The 26,054-nt window shown below is 43.7% G+C and overlaps 1 protein-coding gene and 2 long non-coding RNA genes across 11 annotated transcripts in view; 2 read left to right on the forward strand and 1 right to left on the reverse strand.

The window, feature by feature from the left end:
• The window catches only part of LOC140581673 (uncharacterized), an 8,417-nt gene extending 7,409 nt beyond the window's left edge, over positions 1–1,008 (forward strand). Inside the window, exon 3 of the long non-coding RNA XR_011984810.1 lies at positions 100–1,008. This is a non-coding gene — a long non-coding RNA (uncharacterized lncRNA). The remainder of the gene's footprint in view (positions 1–99) is intronic.
• Positions 1–25,337, reverse strand: part of LOC111855917 (plexin domain-containing protein 1-like) — a 27,355-nt gene extending 2,018 nt beyond the window's left edge. Inside the window, exons 1-12 of one of the 9 annotated variants that reach the window (XM_023835415.2) lie at positions 25,031–25,337; positions 11,762–11,925; positions 9,051–9,194; positions 8,457–8,526; positions 7,244–7,366; positions 7,038–7,156; positions 6,314–6,413; positions 5,673–5,768; positions 5,455–5,536; positions 3,484–3,544; positions 3,282–3,408; positions 2,661–2,696 (exon numbers count right to left, since the gene is read on the reverse strand). In XM_023835415.2, coding sequence (XP_023691183.1) covers positions 2,661–2,696; positions 3,282–3,408; positions 3,484–3,544; positions 5,455–5,536; positions 5,673–5,768; positions 6,314–6,413; positions 7,038–7,156; positions 7,244–7,366; positions 8,457–8,526; positions 9,051–9,194; positions 11,762–11,925; positions 25,031–25,118 — 1,210 coding nt within the window. In that variant the 5' untranslated portion in view covers positions 25,119–25,337. Of the gene's footprint in view, positions 1–2,660; positions 2,697–3,281; positions 3,412–3,483; positions 3,545–5,454; positions 5,537–5,672; positions 5,769–6,313; positions 6,414–7,037; positions 7,157–7,243; positions 7,367–8,456; positions 8,527–9,050; positions 9,196–10,658; positions 10,663–11,761; positions 11,926–13,067; positions 13,408–14,716; positions 14,956–14,992; positions 15,106–15,207; positions 15,272–22,629; positions 22,649–24,286; positions 24,366–25,030 lie in introns of those variants that run through there. The other 8 variants (XM_023835414.2, XM_023835418.2, XM_072705134.1 and 5 more) reach the window with 8 other exon arrangements.
• Positions 16,746–18,409, forward strand: LOC111855920 (uncharacterized). The gene is made up of 3 exons (XR_002840998.2): positions 16,746–17,035; positions 17,138–17,712; positions 18,070–18,409. It is a non-coding gene; the product is annotated as an uncharacterized lncRNA (long non-coding RNA).
• Positions 25,338–26,054: the final 717 nt, after the last annotated feature.

Consider the following 26,054-nt stretch of genomic DNA (forward strand, 5'->3'; position numbering starts at 1 on the left):
ATTAAACACCTTCTGTTGGACACTCATTACTCTAACATCATGGCTGTCCTACCATTGCTCTACTGCACTAAAAAGCACCGTTTGTTTTTTTTCCCCCAGATTGTCTGACTGGACTCATCATATGAAAGATTATCAGACAATAGACAGCACTCCGCTGCAGGGACGGATCTACCTTTTCAGAGGTTCTAGGCAAAGCTTTACTTAGGAGGCCCACCTACCAAGAAAACGTATGAACGTTTCACTGAAGCCCAAGGCAGCTGCTTTTCTGTCTGAATCTAGAGCCAGCTCTTCTCAATTGGCTGATTAAGTTAACACACTTGGAGTTTGAACATGATCGACGCAGTACAAATATAGCTATTTACAGGAATTACAATGTACAGATCAAAACAGCATGGAAATTTGAATAAAGACGTAGCTTTAGTATCCATAATGACCCCATTAAGAACTAGACGTCAATGGAAGCTTCTTGACGAAAAGTCAAACACCCAACGTCCTTCACATTTATCTGATGTTTTTATCTAAAGAGACTTAACAGTATTCATGTGTGCATCAAGTGATTCAGGCCCCGCATCCCTTGTATTGTTAGCAGAATGATCCTTTTGTGGAGCGAGAGGAACATTATCAGTCCTTACAGTCCCAGAACTGTAAGCCCGCCGGTAATATTGTTATCGTTCAACCTCTTAAATATCCTTGGGTAAGGCAGCCTGTCAAATGACAATGGCGTTGGCATAGCGAATTTGTTTGCCGGTGCTGGAGAAACGGGGCAGGGATGGACTGCAGACAGGAGAGCAGACATACAAACTGGGAAAATGAAAAATAAGAACTGGCACTGGTGACGATGACTACCAGCAAGCAGGAGACTGGGGATGTTTCTGGGTCAGTAAACTTGGCGGTGAAAAAGAATCAACGCAATACAATTGGTCATCTGACTCCACTTCTTTTTACAGATTTAGTCTGTGATCTAAATGTAACTCGCTAACCATCTGCATGAACGAAGCACCGACACAAAGCAATAAATCTATAAATAAATAAATCTATAAATCACTGGGCACATTTACACCACACAAACATCACAATCCTACATCGTATCCGTTTATCTAATCATTAAATTATTTGTTCCTGCCTTGTGCATTATGCATTATTCCAAACGACTCCAAAGAAAAAACAACAGATGTACTGCCGTTCACATCCAAATGCTAAAAGTCCATTTCGGTCCGCTGAAAGTCGTCTATTAAACGTGTTTAAACAAAGCATTCATCGGAGTCCCATTCCTGATATAGTTGGACAAAATCATCTGATGAAAGAAGCCTATGCTCCAACAGCTGTCCGTAGCCTATAACGGCACTGCAGTGTGCAATTATGCAAGAACGGAGTTTATGAAATACGGCGTCTATTTGTTTTATTACATAACCTGTATTTACAATTATTTATGATGCATTCTTTTTTTGAACTATCAAAAATTACTGCATTAATATTTCGTATGGGGTTTCTTCTTTTTAGGACAAAGGCAAGAGCTACAGAATTGGACTGTATATAAAAAAGGCTCTCAAACACACCCGGCGATGACTCATAAAGTCTCTCTGTCTTGTTCTCCTTAGTGGTATCTTTGCACGTCTGCTATAGATTTAAGATTCATTTGTGATTGTCATCCCTCTCCCTGAATAGGGTTTGCAACAATTAGATGGACAGTAAATAGCTTGGGACAAAAACACGCCATCCATCATAATTGAGCTCATAGACATTAACATGCTGGCAGAGGAGAAATGTTCATGTTAAATGGGTATATAAAGCTTTCATTGTACTTCTCCATTCTGTGCATATGACAGAACGCTATAATGTTTGACTGATTCAATCACAAGCAGCATATTACATAGGGGCAACAGAAAACTTGATTTCATATACCCCTGAACATTATGCACAGATTATGGAGGAATTGGCAGAGTTCTTGCAACATAAATAAATTTTTAGCTATTAGTAGGGATTAAATGAGATGTGGTTTTTTTAAACATGGAAGGGTGAACAGCTGTTTTACATTTCAAACACCACTCCAGGTGAAAAGACTTCAGTCGGAAAACCGGGAACTGACGACAATAAGAGCTGGGCTCCTCTTTGACTCAGGAGATCTTCAAATGTCTTACCGCAGACACATTCACACACACACACACACACACACACACACACAGACACATGCCGGGTAAACATATCCTTATGGGGACTGCTCATTCATTTCTATGGGAAAAATGCTAACGCACATTGTGTCCCCATAAGGACAGGTATACCCACTCGCACACACACAGGTTTGTAATTATATCTTTGTGGGGACTCTCCATTCATTTCTATATGGAAAACTCTAATTGCAACATGACAACATTAACCCCTACCCTTAGTTTCTTGATTGCATTCACAGATTTTTGTGGGGACCTGAAAAATGGTCCCCATAATATCAAAATAACAGGTTTTTATCACAATGTAATATAAAAATAATGCACACACACTGCACATGACTAGAATCCAAATAGCTTGAATCTACTCAAACTCACACCCATGCTAGTCATTAAACTGGGAAATGTGTTTTAATTTGTGTTTATATTGTTAGGGAAATGCCTAATTAAAGCATTATACCACAGTGGGAGCTTGTTTCAGTTGCTGATGAAACTCACCGTTGCCACTGTAACGAATGAGGTGTTTCGTATCATCTGTGGACGTAAATAAAACAGGTTATTTATGCGTCGGATGCTCAATGTATTTTAGAAAGCAATTTATTTAAAACAACTTAAGCGTGCTTTATATACATATGTTAACAATTCTGTCTACTTACGCAACTGTGTTTTTCAGATTATCAGTAGTTACATTAAATAAAATAAGTGCTATCACTCGAATACCAAAAAGCCATAAATCTGAACAAATTCAAATTTTGATGGCACCCTGTAAATTATTACATTAGTTATGAAAGATTCCCTTACTGGAGACTGCTATTTGCCCAACTTCAAAGATTTCTCCCTTAAAAAGATGCATTTTAAAAAACCTCTTGTGTTTTTAGTGATCCTCAGTAATTATGCATGCACAGAAATTCCTGGGGCCCTAATACCATAACAGAAGCTAGTTTTCACAGTATGCCTGCTGACTGCGGGCGGGAGAGAACACATATAACAGGAGGAATAGCAGTGGTGTTGTAAAGGCACTTCAGCTATACTTTAATTTGAAGAAGATTTTGCATAATGGTGGCAGCAGTGCCACTGGATATAAATGGGCTGGACTAGCTTCAGACGGACAGACCCCACCTTCTGTCACAGGGCCCTCAGGAAAGGCCCCGTGAGTGGGCGTGGCCCCGGGGCCCGAGGGGCTAAGGCCTTCTGGTAAATCATCCTCCCCGTCCATGCTGTAGTCCTGGCAGGTGAGGTCTTCAGCCTTCTGAGGAGCACCAAAGATGTTACCCCTGAGAGCAGCTGTGGTGGCCCTAAATGAGACACCTTGGCTTCCTACCTCGTTCGAACAGGCATGATCCAGCCACTCCTGTCTGTGTCGGTCTATTCCATCTGAGCACCTAAGAAAAACGCGTGCACATGAATGTGAATTTGGCCCCACCCCCTCTTCTGCAAGATTCCAGCTCCCTGCATGCATGAGCGCTGACCCGCCTACTGATGTCATCAGACCGCTGCCGACATGCACTGCGGACATTCAACACGCTGAGATCCCAGAAGGACACGCTTTCTGTTGATAAACCTGTCTTTCCTTCACCACCGAGGTTTTGCACGCGTCTTGAATTCACGGTCCTTCACGTCCTGGTAAGTTTACACAGCATTGGATATATGTGGATGAGCTCATTGATTCTAGACAGGTCCATTGAGATGGTAACAATACCCCTTGGAGTCAAGTCAGGCATTAGATTGATTCCCCCAAGATAAAGACTCTGGGGTTCCCACAAAGTGGACTCGCCCCTCCTTGTGCTGGGAAGTGGCGTAATTGCATTTGTCCAAAGCGGGTTTGATTGCCGGTGAGAGTAGACATAAACCCCGTCACTGCGTGCAGTTACACTGTCTACTTTACGTCTCCATCATGACCGAAAAAAACCATATGAGCAAGACCAGAAGGGTCCTGGAAGTCCTCCAGACCATTGTCGACATCCCTCGTATCCCTGGCTTTCCTTATGACAGGAACCATCTCAAGGACAAATCAATGCATCTTTATGGCACTTTTATGGGGCAAGGAATTATAGCCTAGATGATGATTCATTAAGGGACGAATTCCATCCAGAATAAAAAGTCACATTAACCAGTGATTTTACGAGGACAGTGTCCCACATTGGTTCTACCCTTCTGATTTTCAGAAAGATTTCAGCCTCATCAAGTGCCATTTCTCTTCTGATTTGTTTTGGAGGCCCACGGAGAGCACCTCTGGTCCATTCTGGATTCCAATCACCAGTTTCCCATGAATTTCTTTGCTGACTGGGATCCATTTCAAACTGCCAGCCACTGGCAGTTATCCACACGCCAGGAAACAGGACATGAAAATGCAGTTCATTTGTGTTGCTTATAAAAACAGAATTATGCATCATTTTGCACAGATACCAACCACTGTAAACAGGAGATAATTAAATGCATTTCTCCTTTAAGAAGACCCAAACAGATTAAACAGTTTAAGTGTACCAGGATATTTTAACTGGGGCATGAAACACTTCAGCTGCATGGATTCACAGGCGAGAAACAACTATTTTTTGCTTGACTATGCAACTTGGCACAGGTCTGAAACTAGTTGGAGACCAGCTCCTAATCAAAGAAAGCCTGCGAAGTCTGAGCTTTTTATTGGAACATAAATAATACTTTACAACACTGTATTTGAATCTCTGATTTCCCGTTTGTAAACAGACTACTTTTGTTCATAAACAAAACAGTTGCTAAAAACGATTTTAAAAGCCAATCAAAGCAGTTCTATCAAGTCCAAATGCTGGTATTTTTAACAGAAGGTCAGAGTGTTCCTGGTCAGATAGTCACAGCAAACTGCTGTCCTCATATAAGACTTTTTGGACCATTTATTTCAAAGGTTGATTGGGTTCCTGAAATAATGCTTATATCTGAATTACTCATTGTGGAGGGAACAGGCTATTCCACTCTGCATAAGAGAGCTTAAAAAAATATTAGACAAATGTGGAAGGACAGTTCTGTCCATGCTGATTCAAAGCTTTCCATGGTGATGAGAAGGAACTGTGTCCTCACACACCATGGTGATATCTATGGTGCAGGAAGTATCCTTCTCTGATGACAAGATTGACCTTTTCACTGAGCAGGAAAATGCACGGCTTCCAAATTTCATTTTCCAAACTTCAGAAACAATGAAAGCGTTACTTTCGGACGCAGGTCTCTCAAATTCTCCCACATAGCCCATCGGTGTCAGATAACACGATACGTAAGACATGAGAAAATGCCCTGTTACTGCCAGGCACACCCCTCTACTGACCTCTGCAGTACGTTGCACCAGCTGCAACCGGACGTCAAGTTTGAAGTGAGGCAGAGCTCACAGGTCTCGTGTTGGAGGCAAGCTAAGGGAGGGAAAAAAAAGCTGACCCTGACTGAACAGCCGATTGGCTGCTAGGCCTGACATGACAGAATGCAGCAAACTCAGTGGTGGAGATGTCCGAGTGTTGATTGGCCGACAATTATAGACACTATACTCACTGGGCAGTGGGGTGAACTCAAAGGCCGTGTGATTGGCTATCTTCGTGGTGTCAACCTCCACTCGGTGATACTCGTATATTGTCCTGCGATGGGCACCTGTTGGAGGTAAGGATCATGCACTGACAGCACGTTGCTGCACCAACCACATGACGAACCACCTCAGAGATAAGAACCCTCAGAACTACAGTAGTCCAAATGGACCAGTGGGAGTTTTTTTTTCCCCGGTGGCTGGAGTGCCGATCCTGCCACCGACCTCCAAATTCTCCTGTAAGTTGGAGGAGCTCCTTACAGAGCTGGATGTAGATTAACGTCATACCCAGGACCAAGCCGTTGCAGGTTAAGGGCCTTGCTCAAGAGCCCAACAGAGTAGAATCACTCTTGGCATTCACAGGATTCAAACCAGCAACCTTCCGGTTGCTGGCACCGATCCCTAGCCTCAGAGTCACCACTCTGCCTGCACCTGTTGATCATCCAAAAATTTGGTGCAATTCTTATCCTCTATACTTATTTTAGTATTTGGCATGCTCACTGTTTAGTATAAAAGTATAGTATAGTACAAAATTTCTGGTCACGTAAAAGTAATCACCAATTAACAAAAAGACAAATTAGTGTGGTCGAGATGACGCCCCCTTTTGACTGACCTGGGGTCTGTTGAGAGGGAAGAAGAGCCATGAATGCATCTGACAGGCCAACTTTCACAGGGTGCAGAGTGGAACTGATCACCTCCACCGGTAATGGAACCTGGATTGACATGAACATTTCAGGAATTTGCCCAGACATCACCAACATTTCAGAAACCTGTCACACTGGTGTGGAAACAGCCTTTGTATTACTTAAGCCAGACAGAGGGTGACACAGAGTGATATTATATTCTCTTCTTATCTAGTCTTTCATTTGCCCTTCCTGTCACACCATGCGCAAAAAATTGCACTCTACAGGAAAGTTTTTAACAAGCACTAATTAGGTGTCATTTTAATTATCTACTTCTGCGTATGATCTGTCTAAAGGATCCCACCAGTTCATTATTCAAGTAAAACTAATTCTGTACAATGATGCTACTTACCTTGTTTCATACAGTGCTGCTTAATACTGACAGACGATTGTCTGGTTTTGTCATTATCTTTGTTTTTTCTTTCGGATTTTGATAATTCCTCTCAATCTTATTATTCAAATTTACTTAAAATTTACTACACAAAATAGTTGTAGTGTATTGTTCATTAGAGCGATTTGTTTTTAGAAATTTGTTGCCGTGCTAGTAAAGCCTTTTCTATTGAACTGAATCGAGAGAGAGAGATAATGGTGAGATTTTGAGGGAGGGAGAGAGAGAGCAGGACCTGATGCCAGTAAGCAATGAGATCGGCTCACGTCTCTGTAGTTGAAGACGATGGCCCCGGAATGATGAAGGACAGTCTGGAATGTGAAGGCCCCATCATGCTCCCGGCCTTGGAGACGCACCCTATCCCACTGTACCACAAACACCTTTCCTGTGGGGGTGGTTCGGGGGCAAGTTCAACATGCTGTTGAATTATGTGGTCACATGACACGGTCTCCATCACCTACTGTCCACCTACCGTTGTCCATGTATTGCACTGTAGACTCCCTGGAGAAGCTTGGGTCAAAGTTGGCCATGAGCGGAGCGATGTACTGAGTGGCGGTGAGGACGCGGTGCACCACGTCGCCCGTGAAGATGAACCCTAGAAGAGGTCAGACGTCAGGGCCGAGGACGTCACGCTTCCCCTGGGTCCCGTCACTCCGCAGCTGCATCAATACGTCATTCCCCGAAAGTGAGGAAGATCTCAGAGCGAGCCAGAAGGCTGGGTAGCAGGACAGACCGTCTGCTTTAAGCATGGGCCGAGGAGATCAGGCAGTAGGACAGATTCGGTGTGAGGGCACGGGATCGATCCCTGCGCCCTATCTACTCACTTTATCTACCTGTCCCTGAGCTGGACTGATAGCCAACAAAGAAATCATTACGGTGAAGAGAGCAGAGGGCCGACTGCCGGTGCCACAAACATCACACATACACAAGTAGAATTCCTACAAATGACTCAACATGAACCTGTTGCTTTAATAGTTACATCCTCGCATATAGTTACAGCGTGTTGATTACATCAGCCGGCAAGTACGACTAAGACAATCTAACCGGAACTAAAAATGGTCTACGCTGCAATTGTAGCACAAGATCTTCACAATGTTCCTCGGGAACACGTGTGACAATAAAGCTTGAAGCGTGGAACTAAATCTGGCTGTTACAGTGACAACAGAGATTCGAGTAAATCGGGGACATAAAAGCATGAGGATAAACCAAAATGGATCCGAGACCAAGCGCTACAAGCCTAAAAAAAAAAACGGATGATCTTCACATTAGCGGATGTCAATATGTGTGAAATTAAATTTTGCTAAAAGACTGAAACGAGGCACAAAGAGGCAAAATGCTAGCAAACTGGAAAGGTTTTTTTCAATAATTTATTCATTCATTCATTGTTACTGATGCAGTGTAATGCTTTATGTGACCACGGAGAAATTACCACTAATTAGACTGGGTCCCATTAAAAATAAAATGCAAAACTACTTAGGCATGCTGACTATGAGAAATAGTACAAGTGCAGTCCTCAGTATTTCTAGTATGGTTTTGTGCTTTATCTCTTTTCCAAAAATGGAATATATACAATATGGTGAATTTACTGATTACCAAGGAAAGACTACAGGCACCAAGAGGTGAAAGGAGATATCATCACAGCACCAGTCTGTCTGAGGGCCTGTTTGCATAGCGAAGCGTCCTACCTCCGGTTGCTATGGTGATCTGCCTCAGGTAATGGCCGTAGAAGGGGAAATCAAAGGAGAGGGCCACCCGCTGGAGGGAGGGAGAGAGAGAAGGAGAGAGAGAGGCCGGTGTTTGGCTCTGTGTGACTACAGGTCAAGTAAGTTGCCACCACAAGGTTATACATGTGATTTATTAATTACCAAGCCCATGAAAAGGTTTATTAATCTTGGCACCAGAACAAATTGGTGAAAACATATTAAATGTGTCAGCTGACTGTCATGAATTACTAGTTAAAAAGCCCTAATTAAGTATTATCATCTGAATGGCATGATATTGATTAATACAGAACATATGACCCGTTCAGGCCTAGAGGGGACGTCCTTCTGATTCATTATCTCTTTTTAGATGTTCTTCTGCTTTAAGTTAAGAAACTCAAAGTGCCAGAACCTCCCAAAACATTCCCCTCCTTATCGCCTTTCATCTGTGTCTTAGGATCGTTGGGGCGGAATCAGCATCCATCTGATGTATTGAGAAGAAGATCATAAGGAATAGATTATGAGCAGAGCGGAGCGTTCGGCTAGCTGCTGGAGCCTGGCCGCGTTTCTGGGTCTCACCGCAGCCTGACGGTGCGTGTTGGACAGGATCCCGTGCATTCGGACTTGGCTGAGCCGCGGGTCATTCAGATCCACCCAGAGATCTTCTGTGTGCTTGTCAGCCGGCCCAAAACTTCGCCATGTGTAATACCGATGAGAGTCCTCCTGAGGCGGAAAAATGCGTAGTTGAGTGTAGCGTTTTGTACCATAATTGACCATGATATTTTTACCGTAATTTTCTCTTAGAATAAAATCAATCAGCCAACCAACAAACCAACCAACCCACCAAATCCAGACAGACAGATCTACCTACCTACCTACCATGCCAAAGCTACCCAGAGGTCATATTCCTGTATTTCATTCCTCACAAGAATAACCCTAGGAAGTTCTTCAAAGCCTTAGTGAGCCACAGCCTTTCCAATCATATGCATAGATGCTCTTCAGACAGCAGGTGCATCATGGTCCTTCCAGACAGAGCGAAAGTATCAAGCTCACTTCAGCTATAGAGTGTGATTCCCCAAAAGTCTATCCTTAATGCAGCCGGAATGGCCAAACACAAACTGAATTTCAATCCATTAAACAAGCGTGTTCATTGCAGCTAGTTACCAATCAGGCTCGCACATGTGAATTGACAAAAGGTTAAGACTGATTGAATTTATGAAGAGTGTTTGCAAAACACATCCTATTGTGAAGGCAGGAGATCCAGACACAAGACAGAATGTTCTGGAGCAGATTTGGGGCCATTCCAGAATGCATTCATCAATTCCCATCCAAATCAGGAAATGGAACTGGAGTTAGGATTGGAAAAAAACTATGGGGAACAGAATTGGAACTGAATTTGAATTTCAGGGAGATTTAAGTTCCAACTCCAGTTCCATTTCCCGATTTGGATTGGAATTGATGAATGCATTCCGGAATGCCCCCAACCCTGATCCAGAGCACGGCTGTCTCTATGGTCGCCAGACATTGACATTCACTTGATGGAATATATTAATAATAAAAACGAGATTCATTTACCTAGATTTTGGTATATAACTCTTCTATATAAATGTATGTCAGCTACACCTGTTACTTCATCATGAAACTTAGCTAACATTAAGAAACACAGGAAACACATTTTTCCCCTCATTTACCGGACAGTTAAAATGTTTAGCACTGGTCTCAATCATCTTTCATACAGTTAGATTTTTTATATTATTATTGTGGCTTCACCATGAGCTACTAACCCACAGCAGGGGCTGTAAAACACCACGGCCTTGGCGCACATTTCGGGCACATTTCACAGAGGCTGGAGGGTCCTGCGCGCCTGTGTTTGCGTGGGCGCGCAAGTCATGGAGACGGGGGTCCCCGATGGCGGGAAGTCTGACTCACGACGGCCCGAGGACGCTCTCACAGGCTGGGGCAGGAGGCCAGGCTGTGGGGTGAGGGGAACGGACTGAGCCCAGAGGGAAAGGGATTACCCGGCAGGGCTGGGCCCCGGCCCAGCAACTCATCTGTAACCAATGGGATGACCGTCAGAAAGTGAAGAAATGATAAACTGGTGGTGAGTCAGACGGCATGTGAGAACAATCTGACCCCAACACGGCATTAGAGGTGCAGAGGGCTCCTTCCAGACCCCATCCAGCCATGACAATGTGAGTTGGTACAATGCTCACTAATGACTCTTGAAGCCGATGCACCTCAGATTTATCAGGTACCACTCTCTAGACTAAGGTTCATTTTGCACTTAAAACAACAGCATTCAGGTCACAAACTCCTGCCTTTACCCTGGTAGTTTATAGCTGCAGCATATTACAATGCCATAAACAGCTGTTGTTGTGTGACATCCATAGATAATTCGAGACCCTATTTAGGGGGGCTTCAGCCCCCCTGAAAAATAATTATTCTAAAACAATTTAGCCATTTGTCCCGTATTTTCATGCACATTTTGTAACCACTGCTCGCCAAATTTAATCGCCCTTGGCGACAACAAACACCAACATACAACAATAGCTTTATGGCAATATCACTCCCCGTATACATAATGCCTAAATAATTCTGGCGTTGCCAGGTAACCCAGCATCAGCTAATGCACTCAACAGATTCTTGTCCAGAGTGCTATAATGATCACTCTCTCCAAAAAGCAAAAGGTAATGATGATTGGAATTTGAATGGCGTGCAGTGGAATTGGCGACCATCGCAGCGCCTCGATGCTTCTGGGAAACGTAGCTTTCTGCCTCCAGTGAGACATCTGCTGAGAGGTGAACCTGCAGGCCGCTGAGACAGTGTCTGGAGGCGTCGCTCAGGACTCATTGGCTGAATGCAGGTTTGCATGTCTATGTGATTAGCCTTGAAGCATTCGTTACTAAGTAACTTCAGAACCACATTAAACATCAGTACTTCTTTTTCAAATTCCAGAGAAAACCAAAGGACAGTTGCTTGCTCACACACACACACACACACACACACACACACACACATTTTTCTTCATATCTTTGTAGGGACATCACCCTAATCCCAACAATGACAACCTAAACCCCTATCCAGCCCTCACCTTAACCATAAGTAACCAAACAAAATACAAGACTTACATTTTTAGTTTTTTATTGCATTCAACTGCCTGAAAAAATGGCTCCAGTGTCAAAATAGCAGGTTTTTATTACATTGTGGTGGACATTTGGTCCCCACAATGTAATATAAACATGATCCCCACACACACACATCTGTTAGAGACACACTCCAGCTCTGCTCACCACAATGTGAGTCATATTGTTCGGCAGAGTGTCGATGTCCAAGCCGGCCCCAAGCATCTCTGTTCTTGCCCATCCTGGCTCAGCTAGGAGACCCGGGATACTGCGAGTCCTGCGGGGGGAAACCGAGGTCCTGGCCCTCCCTGCAGGGGGAGCGGGCCGCAGACCTAGACAGAGCAGACATCAGACGTCAGCAATAGCTGTGGAAGCACCCGGCCGAAAATGTTTTCAATTGACATGACATTGAGAAGTCAAGTGAGACCCATTATAGAAACAAGTCTGAGACACATGTGGAAGTGTGGGAAAGAGTGATTTTACACTCTTCTGGGAGGAAAACATGCACAGGATTGGGTGGGATATTAAGTTCTGATGGGATCGATGTTGCAGATTAACAGATTCGCGTATTAACTTAATATGATCCCATCATATGACTTCATCTGAGTGTAAAACCACAGTCACGGCAAAATTAAACAACTTTATCTGTCGTCTCTGTAATAAAACGCTTCTGTTGCTTTATTGGGCCATATTTTTAATACCAAACCATCTCAATGTATCTTTTGAAGTACGAGATTGTGCTGACAATGCAAAGGTCACGAGTTCAAATTACAGGGAGCGCACATGAATAGTAACTCTCTCTCTACTGGAAGTCACTTTGGATAAAAGTGTCAGATAAATGAATAAATGTAAATTAATCAAATTGTATCAGAAGATTAACAAATAGAATCAGATTAATAAGTCTGGTGGCCTAAATTTGCAACCATGCAGCAAGATGCCAGCCGTTTCACTGGTATGTCTGGAAACTGAGTGCACACATAAACAATAAACAATATATTTCTCGCCAATGTTTTGGTGCCATTTACATTACTTAGTATTTTTTTTTTACATTCTTTAAACCTTGATTCCCAATTCATTATAATGTTCAAGGAGTTGAAACAGAGTTCAGACATTCATTAATGAAATATTTGCTGGCATCAGAGAGAATATTTGGCATGATAGTATTTTGGCTTTAGTACAGAAAGCTCAAACCCAAGAAGGAACTGATTTAGTGGATCTTTTTTGAGACGTGGTTTTGATTACTCTCTCGTTATCACTTTCTTATACGTTCAGACACATCCATTCACACGTGGACATATACGAGCACCAGTAGAAACGGACATTCGACACGCCAAAACAAGCGGATAAACAATGAACTGAATGACAGATCCACTGGAATAATTGTTGGCCACGTTTCCGCAGTTTCCTGCTAAAATTTTTTAGAAGGAAGACCAAAACAAACAAGAGCCAGAAAAAAAGTGTTCTGAAGAATTACCTTTGAAATTTTTCCAGGGAATCTCCCTGTGGGATTTTCTCCATTGGTTGCCCAAAACCACTGGATTAGTGACAATGGCACCAGCCACCTTTTCCCTGCCTCACCTGAGGGGACCTGGCATTGAGATCAAGCCTCCCAAACCTAGTTTCTCACATGCTTTTGCAACAAACTTAGTGGAATGAGTCCGTTTCTGCTGTCATTTCCGTCTCTGGTCGTCACCTTGCCGTGATTAAATTGAACATGTGTTACGTCTTAAAACAGATGAAAGTTAGAACAAAAGTGCATCAGGTTCCTTCATTCTCCCTTCCAGCCTTGCCAAATGTATGGAAATCTCAGCGTTCTTACATCTATAAATCTTCCCCTAACATTTTCCCTACAAAATGAGAGCAGGATACCATAAACTGAGGAGGACAAACTAGCGTGACAGCTGGGACTGATATGAAATAAATAGTTCATCTGAAAACATTGTGCATAGATCTCATTAAGCGATAGATCACTGGTTCGCGTTTCCAATAAGGACCAAGAATATACAAACCATAAACAATGATGTGTGGGGGTGGATAGTCCTGAAAGTAGCAACGTCCCGATATCAACACGTAAACATACAGAAAGAGAGGCGGGGGCATAGCAAAGCGTGTCATAGTACAGAAAAGCGATTTGTCATCAGTGCTTGAAGTGCGCCAGTACGCAGACCAGTACCACTTAGTTTTTTTCCCTTCAGAGTACTGGCACCTCTCAGTACCTGCTGGTACTAAATAACAGGGGAGTACCAGCACCTGTTTTTTTCCACACTTCAAGTACTATTTATAATACTGACAAACTCCAAGCACATAGAGCGATGGGAGGACACAAAGGCCCTAAGCATGGATCGTAATACCTTAACACCCAGTGAAACAACACAATATTCATATTGGCACATAAGCAAAAAAAATATTGAGAAAACTATCCCTCCATCGTCCATCCACACCGTTTATTCAATACAGGATAACTGCCATAAAAAAAAAATCATACAAGAAAAATACACGTTTCCGGAGCCTCACGTAATTACGTACCGATCCGGTTAATGGTTTTATTTTCTTTTCCATATTAACGTTTAAGCATTAACTTAACTGAATTAACTTGAATTTTAGTGTGCATCCCTCCTACACGTTCTTCCCCCGTCTACACAGACATTATTAAATAATAAAGTAGCTGCAACAAATTGCAGACCGCAGTTTGAAGAGGTGCACCTATTATTTGTTTTACGGTGCATAAAAAATGTGACGTCACGTCGGCTATAAAAGCGCAAGCTCGCCGCCGGATATTTGGCAGAGTGCTTCGTCTAACCCTAAATTTTGGTCGCTTTCTATACAGATGTTTGCTGTTTTGTCTCTAGCTTTCAGTAAACTATAGAAAGACGAAACGCCGTTGCCGAAAAGGTGGGAAAAAAGTCTAGAGGCTACTCTGCCAAGCTCAATCTCCTAAGTAATGCGTCTGGCCGTGGTCAGCTTGGCTGCCGCGAAGAGTTCGTCTCTGTTGCTCCGCGTTTATTTCCGGGAGATCTTAAAAAATTGAGCAGATTAAACTGAACCTGGCTTTGCTTTGAGGGTCTTTGATCGTGGGCCTCCAAGAAAGCCGGCGTTCAAACATTTATATATTTATATGCTTACCGTGTTGGTGAAGGTTTCCTTCCATTCATTTTTTCCTGAAAGTTAACTTACACTTGTTTTGCATCAGCAGGAGTCTCCGTGTTATCTAAAACTGTATGATGCATAACCGCCTGGAAACCCTGAGTGTGAGTTTTAAAAAAGCGCCAAATTTAAAGATGTCGGTTTCCTGGCTTGTCGAATGGTTGTAAGACTTAAAGCTTGGCAACGTTTCTAATGCTGTCGTCTTTATGCTCTTTTTTTAAATCGAATCGCACCGGTTTCTTTTGCAGCCCTTACCACTGTTATGGCCCGTTCCTAAATAAACTTGATAAATCCAAGGTCTTTTCTTTGAGTCCCCTAATTATACGTGTACTGGTGCGATTTAACGGTCGAATAGCAAACTGTGAGCTGTTTGTCTTGCCGTCAATTTGGAAAAAACGTTAAAAACGTGAAACCCTTTAATTGAAGCTGCCGGATGGCTTGGCTTAGCCGTATTGGGAACGTGAGCATACCTTGTGGTTCACGGAAATGGGCGAATAAACAAGCGCACAATGGACATTTTGAGAGAATGCTGGTTTGCAGAGGCCAGCCCTGTTTTGTTTTAAAGCCCGCGTTGAGAAAGGATGAACTGCGAAAAACGGAGGCCTCTCTTTAGTCTGCAGAGAAGGCCGATGAAACGTGAGGTGTCTACAGTTTTAGCAAAACGCTTTTCAACGCAAGCTTGATTCCAGACTTGCATTTAGATTGTGAAATGTATCTGTAAGCATTACAATTTCGACATGACAGTGTGCGTTTTGTAGCCGCAGTTGAGCACTGTCAGCTGCTGACATGGGAGGTAGAATGAGGATTATTGAAATTAACGTTTTCCATCAGGAATGGAAACAAAATGCACCCCTGAGATTCGCTGACCACTTGGACCAGCCGCATTCATGCTTTAGACTAATGAAATTGAGTTTTAGACTAAAGTGTGGTTCTTTGAAATGATGAAGGGTGAAAAGAATTGGCGGAGACAATTCCAGGATGCAAAAAGCCTGTTTGGTTTTGATTACATAGGAATACAGCAAGCGTGGGGGGTTATAAAAAGCTGTTAAGTGAGCAAAAGGCAACTTGTTAGTTTTGCTACATTAAGTTCAAATGAGTCTCTGTCTTTGGTTAAAGGAGATGTACTGTGATAGAGGATATTCAAGCCTGAGTTCTGTGTCATTCTTAAATCTGATGGGTGTCACCTTTGCAAGACTGTAGTGGTTTGAAAGTTACACAGGAATCCAAGGGAGAGTGAGCCTCTGGCTGTGGGCCTGTGTATCCTTCATGATTTCCCGAAGCAGCTGGTGTTAATCTGTATTCACTATCGTAAGTCACTATCAGGGTTGGAGTACAGCCAGGCTGAAGAGGCACAGCAAAATGGAAATAGGATGGGTGTGATGTCACTACGCAGTAACCAGTAGTATTGCAGCTTTGTTGTTTGAGTTGCAGTATTAACATAAACTGGACATATGTACATGTTCATGTCCGTGCCTGCAAAATGCATCCGTTGTATAAACTAACCCATGTATTACATTCAAGTAATATAAACCATGTTTATAAGTAGATTTTGATCTTTATTACTACATGATCTGACCTGATGGAGAGAAGCCTCAGATGTTTGAGGTTTGGTCTCTTAAGGAGTATTTCAGATATGATTTCACAGAGCGGGTAGCCCTCTTACCCAGATCACTTTCATAATCACGTCGACAAGATTGTTAGCAACAACAGTTTATTATCTTCAGCATATCTATGGAAATGAACCAGCTAATTTGGCTTGTCTAACTGTAAAATGCCCCCTTAGTGGGCAACAGGTCAGGAGAATAATGAGAAATGTTGATGTAATCAAAGAGACAATGGGAGATAGTATCTTGACTCTAATTGGGTGCCTGTGTAGAGTGGGGGAGGAAAAAAGGGGTGAAGGATTTAGCTGAAGAGTAGATGAGGTGTCAGATGACAAAGCTTGTAGATTTATAGACTTGCTGTTCCTTTCCAAATGAACAAGAACCGCTTTCTGTAACAAATACAAATTAGTTGCCTGTTTTTTCTTCCAGAGGAAGACTTAAAAAAAGTCTTAATATGGAGGCTTAGAAAAATCACAAACTGGGAGGGACCCAGTAAAGTAATTTCTAAACCAAATGTTTGTCCGTTCATCCTACTGCTGCTGCTATTCACTCCTCGAGCAGCACAGCGAGAGAGACTTTGGGGGGAGGATAAGGGAAAGAATCAAGATCTCCCCAACACAAGGAGGTGCAGAAATAATGATGAGGACTAAACAGGAGACACCGGAAAATGAGCTCCATGCACGGCGGTCACCTGGTGGGTGTGGGTGTCCGCCCCAGTTCTTAAGCACTGTTTTCCTGAGACTTTTGAATTTCAGCTGTGGTGAAAAGACTCTAAAAGTTTTCTATACGTGGGCAGGAGCGAGGGCGTCCGCTGCATAAATAGACTGGAACTGGAGGCGGAGAAAGCAAATGAAAACTGTGGCCTGGTCAGCATGGAATGCGCCATTTGGGCAACATCTACTCTGTCGAGGGGTCACTGCAGTGCCCAGCTGCTAGCCCACGTGCTAATCATAAATGATATATATAAACCTCACACCAGAGTGACTTGTTTGCCACGCGTCATGTCTGGCAAGGCGGTCTATGGATGGGCTAGACAGGAAGTAAGTCACAAACAAAGAACCGAACTGGAAATTAAGAACGGGAAAAGAGGGTCATGCGTGCTTGCGACTACCTTCGAGCACACGAGTATTTTAGAAATGAAAAGAGATATATTTAAATATAGTGAGTTGTCCTAGAATGACTCTGAACCATATATTTTTTTGCAGTGAGCATTGGTTGTGAGGGACAAGCCCTTCTGGGGCTGACGAGGTCAAGGCTGGCACCAGAACACCACCACAAAGGCTGCAGCATGACGCAACGAGGGTGAAAGTCTACCGCCTCAAACGCAGAGGCCAAGTGGACCTTGGCACGCTCTCGCAATAGGGTCTTGAGGTGACTGGGAACTGCAGCCTGTACTAGCCAAAGGCATCATGAAGAGTGTCAGCATGATGAGATTGCCTGGTTGGGCCCTGCCCTATGGCACGGGTCACTCCCGCGCTGATTTCCTTTCCCTATTAAGCTTAACGAAAGTCTTCGCGGTTAGCTAACTGCTTTTCTCATCGACTCCTGCCACTTTTCTTACACAATATATTTAGTTCCCATGTACTGTTACAAACTCAGATGTATCAGCGCACCTTTCTGGTCTTGCCTCTTGGATGACTTCCTGCTGGCTCAATCTCTCTGGCACATTGTATTTAATCAGCAGGCTTCCCGTTGGTCCAGAATAACATATAATTTTTTTATGTGAAGGATTCAAGGAAATCACCCCCACCCTGCTGCAGCCCAAGGCCATGATGCCGGTGCTCTCCTGGTTGCCTTTTAGCAAATCTGGGGTAGATTGTACGCCAAAGGTGGGTTATAACGCACCTTCGTGGGACAGCAAATGACACGTTCATGAAGGATGTAGAATTGCCAACTGAAGGTTATTGGCTCAAGGCTGAGATTACTATTGTCACACTATTACCGTAATGCAGCTTAAATAAGCCCAGGAAAATGTCTGCTAATTAATGACTCTTTTATGCGGCATTTGTATATACAGTATGAGTGCAGAATGAATGTTGGTATGTGGGAATTCTTTGGTTTTTGCGCATCCCATCTTGCTCACCATGAGACACCCGACTCATGTGAGAATGACGCTTGGGGTCAGAGAGCAAGGTCAGCCATTTATCCAGTACCATAAGAGCCAGTTTATTTGGTTAATGGCCTTAATAAAGGGCACAACAATAATTACTCTGCCAGCCATGAGATTTAGACCAGAAACCTTCTGGACATGAGCATAGACTCCTAACCCAAACACACAGCCCCCAATGTAAATGATGTCAGCTAAGTGATGGAACGCAACTGCCACTCCCTCAATTTTGCTATTAAAAGGGCACATTTACTTTTAAAAGTCTAAATTTGTTTAGGAAGGAGTACACCCAAAACCACAAGAAGACATGCCGTAAGCTGCACGTCTGAAGCTCAGCTGTCTCGCATTCCCTGCATCTCGCATTAAAGCCAGGTGCCTCCTATTGCCGTCACTGGCACCCAAAGGAAGTAAACAGAGTAAAATCTATTCGACTGCTGCTGCAAAGACAATTGACCGACTGAGTAACGTAGCTCAGCACCTCAGATTTATAATTCAGATGAAACTGGTGAATCGGGGCTTGTGAAAATGTGCTTATTCATGTACAGAGGAGAGCTTTGCATGTTCGGACAGTTATGTGTCTCACCGCTGACTTAACTCAGCCATCCCGACATCTTCCCACGAGGGCCAGTGATTGTAGCATCTCTGGGCTTCCTCTCTCTGGAGTGTGTTGAGTTCCCAACTGCAAGGTTTCTGAAACTCGGTTGCATCTCATTTACATTTTTGTTTATTTTTATTTATATTTATTTATTTTAAGTGAGGCAGATATCACATCCAAACATACATGCTGTCAAGGAGTCAACTTACATATATACAGGCTGAGCTTCCAATGAATGCCCAGGTGCGTATTTAAGCAGTATGAGAGCAAGAGCTACACAACATCTTTCAAATAAAGCAAAAGCCTAATCTCACTGCTCCCTGCAGCCATGTTCTGCTGGCATTTTGAAAATGTAGCATGTTGAAGACGCTTAATTCTGAACCTGCATTGACTCTGCCTCAGAGTACTTCTTTTTTGCCAGGCTGACATGTGATTGGCTGATTTGTATTGGCTTGAATTCATTGACCGCTTGGCGCAGCTGCCTTGCGGCAGTCTATTAGCCGATTGTCCTGTCAGCTGATTGATCGAGCAATTATAAATCACAGGCTCCTAATAGTCTCCTGCATGATTTTGTGGTTTCGAGCTGAAACGCCCAAATTATCCAGAACCTTGGTTTGATCACTGACTTTCACAAACTCTCCGGACCTCCAGAGCGTGGTGGGTGGTGCAGGCTAGGGATCAGAAGATGGTGACATATGGCCGACAGTAATTGTGTGTATCCGCAAACGGAGCAGGGCGTGGGGGCAATCGGCAGGTTCGAAGCAGTGGGCGGAGAGGCACGCTGTGCCAGTTTCAACTTCCTTTGAAACCAGCCTTTATTTATATGTTTTTAAAATGCCGACACAGTGTCGACTTCGAAAGACAGAGGCGCCCTGGCACCGGGCCAGCCCATAAAACGCTGCGGTCTGAGCTAAGGAAACGCGACCCATCTTTTGCGTCGCTCATATTTTCTGCGAGAACATCTATTATGTTTTATTGTCATGACAACTAGTACGCGTTAAATGGTTCAAGGACTCAGTGAAGATGTTGCTGGGATACTGGCTAACAGTGTCCGTTCTGAGGGGGATAGGGACATACAATGGGTCTATTACCATTATGGTTATTAATTTTTTCTGTATCCACATAACCTTTTTCATAACTCACTGGGACATATGTAACCGAATGCTGAACTCTGAAGTCTAAGAATTTATATATAAATTATTTTTATTATTATTTTATTTTATTTTTTTCAAGCAACATTAGTGATCTAGTTTTGTACACCCAATTGCTAACTCTCATACTCTGGATAAAGCATTCATAGTTCCAAATATTTGGGCGTTTGCCAATTCCTCCATAGTTCGAAACGAAACAGAAAATTAGCCCTGATTGGATTATGTTGTGTAACAGCAGAACTAAATGGATTTTCTTCCACAGCGATCAGGATTATTGATCATCCTAAACCCAGCTGGAGAATCTATGAGGAATTTGAGGGTGGAGCAGGGGGGTGATGTGTCTTTAAGTGTGTCATTAATGAAATAAACTTTCATCAGACGACCGAATTTGCGTTGCTTAGAGCGGAACTTTCAGCAGTGCGCGGTAAATAAAAGCAGATGTTCGAATGGGGTTGGGCGAAAATGCTAACGTACAGCCACACGGGGAACTTTATACAAAACAACCACTGACAGGAGGACTGAGCGGAGCCATCTGAAAAGCTGCTCCCTCTAAATGATGTGCGCAGCTCATGGTCACTACAATCCTTGCAGAATGTTAAGCGGGCTTTGTAGACACTGCTTTGGTTTCGGGATACCCGTCCGGATCAAAGTCAAAGGGTGCGGCAATGTGACCAGTAGGTAATGGATGGCAGTGGTAGAGTCTCTCACTTTATAACTAAAAGGTCGTCAGTTTAAATCCCCAAAAAGACCCATATTTTTGGTGCATTACCATAGTTGACTTCAAGCCTGAAAGATCCAAAACTGACTATGAATATTTCTGTGTTTTTACCCAGGACAGCTTACATGCTGTATTTGCAGGCTGAGATCCCACCCCATGCCAAGCAAATGTCTGCCTTGTCATGTGCTGCCAATAGACTCTGGTCATAAATCCGATTCCTTAAATGAACCTTTATACCTCATTGCGGCCCTAGTTAAAAAAAAAAAAAAAAATTGCGGAAAAATCATTTAGCCAAATTAAAGACATAACTCAAAATATAAGTCATGGGGATGCCACGATGCTCGATGGGATGGAAAAGATGACTTTGTGTGACCGTGTTTGACAACGATGACAGCGACTGGGGAGACGACGGCGCGGAACCGAATCCCCGCGGTAACCCTGTGCAAACTCGCTGTCATCTGTGATACGTGTTAATGTGGAAGTTATGTGGGATTATTACTGACGGGAGGCCTGTGAGTGCGGGAAGCGAGTGATGGGCCTTGTTCATGTTCCTCAAGCTGCCCCCAACATCCCTGTTCCACGGAGCAGCTATTTGGCATCGGGGCAAGAGAGGGGGGGGGAGGGTCAGGCATGTTCCTCCCTATAAATTTGGGGCGTCTGGCACTTATAAAAAAATGTAAGGTTATTTTTCATTAGTTAATGTCTGGGCAATGAGGTCACTACAGTGAGGACACCGATCTATATTCATTTCTGCTCTTTGTCTCCCAACGGCCAATGGTTGACTAGCCAAATAGATGTTTATTTTAAACAGACGATTGCAGTTTATATATATATATATATTGTATTATGATAAACAATTTTGTTCCAAATTTCTCAATCCATGCCCGAATGTGTAGGTCAGACTTAGTTGCCATGAATCCCATTTTGCATGGTGGAAAAGAGCTGAGTCTTAAGTCTAGAAGGATGCTCCTTATGCTGGCTGCCATTACACCACAAGAACCGTCAAAATCTGGCCACCTGCAGAGCAGACACGCCCTTTAGAAGATGGACAGTGCTACTACCGGTCTTGCTGTGCTCCACTCTCCTAATGCCTGATATGCTGCTAAACCTCATTTCCTTCCTCAGAATTCATTTGCACCATGTCCAGATCTTGCTGGCTTTTCTGCATTGTTGCAATCACCTCCATAGCATCAGGCCCACCTAGATCACCTGAACGTTCTCCTTTATAGGATCCTGCAGCTTACCTGCAGACCTCGCCCACATCTTTTACAAGGCCCACCTCCATGTTCAACAAGCTCTGCTCCATCACAGGTGCTTATGCTTAAGTCTGCTCCAACACAACACATTGTTTCTCCATAGGTACATCCATCCATCAATCCACCTTCTAACCATTTCATCTTGGTCAGGTTCACAGGGAGACTGGAGCCTATTTCAGGCAGGACAGGACACAAGGCTTCCATCTGCCCATGACTGATCCCCTAAACCCCCCCCCCCTCAAACAGACATAAGTCACCTTGGCACTCAAATAGAAATTCTAGATAAAGATGTAGAGTGAGCGTCCAGTGAAATAATCTATTACACTAATCTCAAGGGGCTGTCGCCTTCAGACTTATTGATTCTGGACTGTTCCATGATTCACCATGTTCTTTCTCATAATTCAGTAATGAGCCACTGAACAAATCGCCCCTTTGCAAGAAAGGGCTGTGAAATTACTCACCAACATGACCTCGATTAAATGAAGACCACCTGTGCGGGGAGGACAAGAAAAAAATAATGGGTGTCAATATTAGTGGGTTTTCCCTGGAGTTCAGTCAGGAACTCGTTACGGGAGAAATATGGCTTTGAAACCTCCAGAGGTCGGGACTGGAACCAATAAAATAACCAACGGGATGGAGGATTTACACAGTCCCTGGGTGGTAGCACGCAATGTCACCCACCATGTGCTTCAAAAACAAGCTTCTTCAATCACTACTGCATTAGCTGAGGATTTCTACTCTTTCTGAACAACTAAGAATTCACTAGAAATTCAGGTGTGGGGGGGGAGACTGGGTGCGAGTCGGACGAGATGGATGCCAAGGATATGTGAGTATGCAAAAGCCTGTGGTCTGTGAGAACCATTGTGGCCCATCTGATCTGAACCATCCGACCACAGCAAGAGCAGCCAGTCGAGGATTAAAACAGCTGAATTTAAGCTAATGAGCGGCCTTATATGACGGCCGATCTTGTTCAACAGAGGAACATTCGACCGTGTCTCTTCTGTAGGCCAGACCTGAATTTTGACTTGAGGCTTGGTTTTGTGTCTTTTTACTGGTCTCAGATTATATCTGTTCGGCCAACTAATTCGCTCTGTACTGCGCAAGACCATCCATTGTCATTCTTCCGCAGCAGAGACCAAAGATTATAGTTTGGAGGACAGAATATGGGCCTGGTCTCTACCCAGGACCCCAAAGAAGACTCTCAACAAACAAACAAACCCCAGAGGGAAGATTACCAGGTCCATCGTGTAGTTTTTGTATCTCCAGGACAGAAAAGAAAGACAGAAACTAGCATCAAGTTGTGCATTGATATAATCATCAATCACCTTTGAGAAAGATGAAAATTGTGGCCCACGGTCAGATATGATTAGTGCTTTACGAGTGTCTAAATGTAACCCCACTGCTCTGGTTGTTCGTACTTCATGTTTCTTGGATGGTGCAAAGTGTGCTGTAGAAACCGATTGTTCTACTGGCCTCACGTTCTGCATCCATGTCGATCAGCATCAAGCTGCATGCAATACCAGGTGGAGGTGCAGGAATGCAAGACAATTGCAAACAGTGGTAAAAAAAGAACAGCATGAGCTTGTGCTTTGCATGGCGGGGATGAAGGGGTGCAGTAATCCTAACCCTAACCCTAATCCTAACTATGACAACTTTAACTCCTACCCAGCCCAAACCTTAACGATAAGTAATCAAACACTAGACACGACTTTTGGCAGTTTCTGTTTTTTGATTGCATTAACAGATTTTCATAAAATTGAGATTATCCTTGTGGGGACCAAAACATTTGCCCTCACAAGATTAAAAGTTACAAGTTTTTACTACATTGTGGGGAAATCTGGTCTCCATAATGTAATAATTACAAACGCACACATACATACACAGCTGCAGTATTTTAAAAATACACAGTAATACCTGTATTACCTGTAAAATACCTGTAAAATTACTAGAACACCAACATAAACAAGCAAAATCGCAGATCTATATACAAATACACCTACACACAAAAGCATGCAGCTTAGCGTTCTAGAGCCAGCACAGTCCCACATCTCCGTCCTGCACTTCCCACTGACAGTGAAAACAACAAATTCTTCCTCCGTTATCCGGCAAGCCACTCACCCCAGAAGCGACAGTGCAGTCCTGCAGTGGATTTTGTCGCAATCGATTCGTCAGTCTACTCGCTGGAGGGCGAGTGTCTAACCGCCCCCCCCCGCCCATTCCAAAACAAAACCGCAATTCTCAACGCAGAGGGCCACTGACAACAGCAACAAAGTGGAGATCACGCGTTACCATGTCCTGTGAACACCTGCCCCCCCCTCCAACCCCCTGCCCCCACGGGTCCGAAAACACTCCAGTGTGCCGCCGCATGCAACATCCTCCTCAGGACCAGAGCCGAGTGGGTCGACACGTGAATGGCGTAGCCCGTTGGGGCCGGCTTTACTCCTGGGGGGGTGCGATTAAAGCATCATCGGGTCGGACCGGGCTCACGTGCCGTAACTGCATCCGGATGCCGGTGCTGCGAGAGTCGCCGGGATCCGCGGATGAACTTAACCATGTCATCTCCCCTACGCTGTTCAGCATCTCCACGGTAGGTTCCGCAGGTGGACTGGGGCCACCAAAATCACCAAAATGATCTACCGAACTACTCAAACTACCCCAATAAGGTTCTACGGTGCACTAATCCACCTGTCGGATGGATCACAGGAAAAAAAATGAGTCCCAGTTCCTCTGTGGGGCGTTCAATAGTGAGCAGCAGGATTAACGCTTGGTGAGACCCAGCAGGACTTGGCTAGGGACAGGCAGAGCTGATTCTGGGCTTCTCCTGGGGTGCAGGAGGAGAAAGAGAGGGAGGGGGGTGCTTACCTGTTCGCTCCTGAGCCCAAGTTCCCCCCAGCTCTGCCAGGATAAAGCAGATCAACAGCATGGTGCCAATGCTCATGTTTGACAGCATCCTTCTCTTTCTCCTCCTTCTCTTCTCCTCCAGGTCCCACACGTTCTTGTGTCCTTTTCTCTCTCTCGCTCTCTCTCCTCCTCTCTCTCTCTCACTCTCTCTCTCCCCTTCACTGCTGCACTGCTGTTCCCATGGTGATACAGGACTCGGGGAACAAATGGTGAGGCATTGCAGTTAGGAAGATAAAAGTGTTCCCTCTCTCTGCCTTCTCCATCCCACTTGTGGTTCCTCGTTTCTCTGTTATCCATGGTTTTGCTTCACTTGTTTGGTCCCTTTGCTGTCTTTTGTTGTTTCACTGCTATTGTTCCTTCACAGAACCGTATGGAACCTAAACTGGGTTAGATACCCGTCACTCCACAAAAATAGACACATGTTATGTGGAATGGGGTTTGTGCACATATGGGATTTCTTCCGTTTATTGTAAATGTGAAAAGAATTAGAATTCAAATATAGAGAAAATAGGGGGGGAAAAATGAATGAGCATCATCAGGGCAGAGAGCTTCTGCCCCCTAGTGGAAATAAAATAAAGAGATTTCAGTTACCTGAGCCAGACATCGAGGTTCCAGAAAATTAACATCAGGAAAGTGAAATATTGAAGTATTAAGCAGACAAGTCCAACTGTTTTTCAGTTTGAAAAGGAAAGCCTTTTGTGTTTGCATTCTGCAGTCCTTAACAATATAGGACTATATCTAGCTGTGAAATATTTGTTAAGATGTGATGCTTTTTGAAGATGCCCAAAGAATGAGATAGTGAGACCACTTTTCATTTAATAAATATGCATAGATCCTATTTAACTTTTGTGCATTGTCTAATTTTATGTGATGATGTTTGGATAATGCTAACGCTAATGTTTTTAGTAACATCGCTTTCTAGTTAATGCTGGGTTTTGGACTGTAAGGGAGAAGCAGATAGAGTGTTTCAGGTTTGGTCTTGCTA

The sequence above is a fragment of the Paramormyrops kingsleyae genome, chromosome 22 (genome assembly GCF_048594095.1).
Source record: "Paramormyrops kingsleyae isolate MSU_618 chromosome 22, PKINGS_0.4, whole genome shotgun sequence".
NCBI lineage: Eukaryota > Metazoa > Chordata > Actinopteri > Osteoglossiformes > Mormyridae > Paramormyrops > Paramormyrops kingsleyae.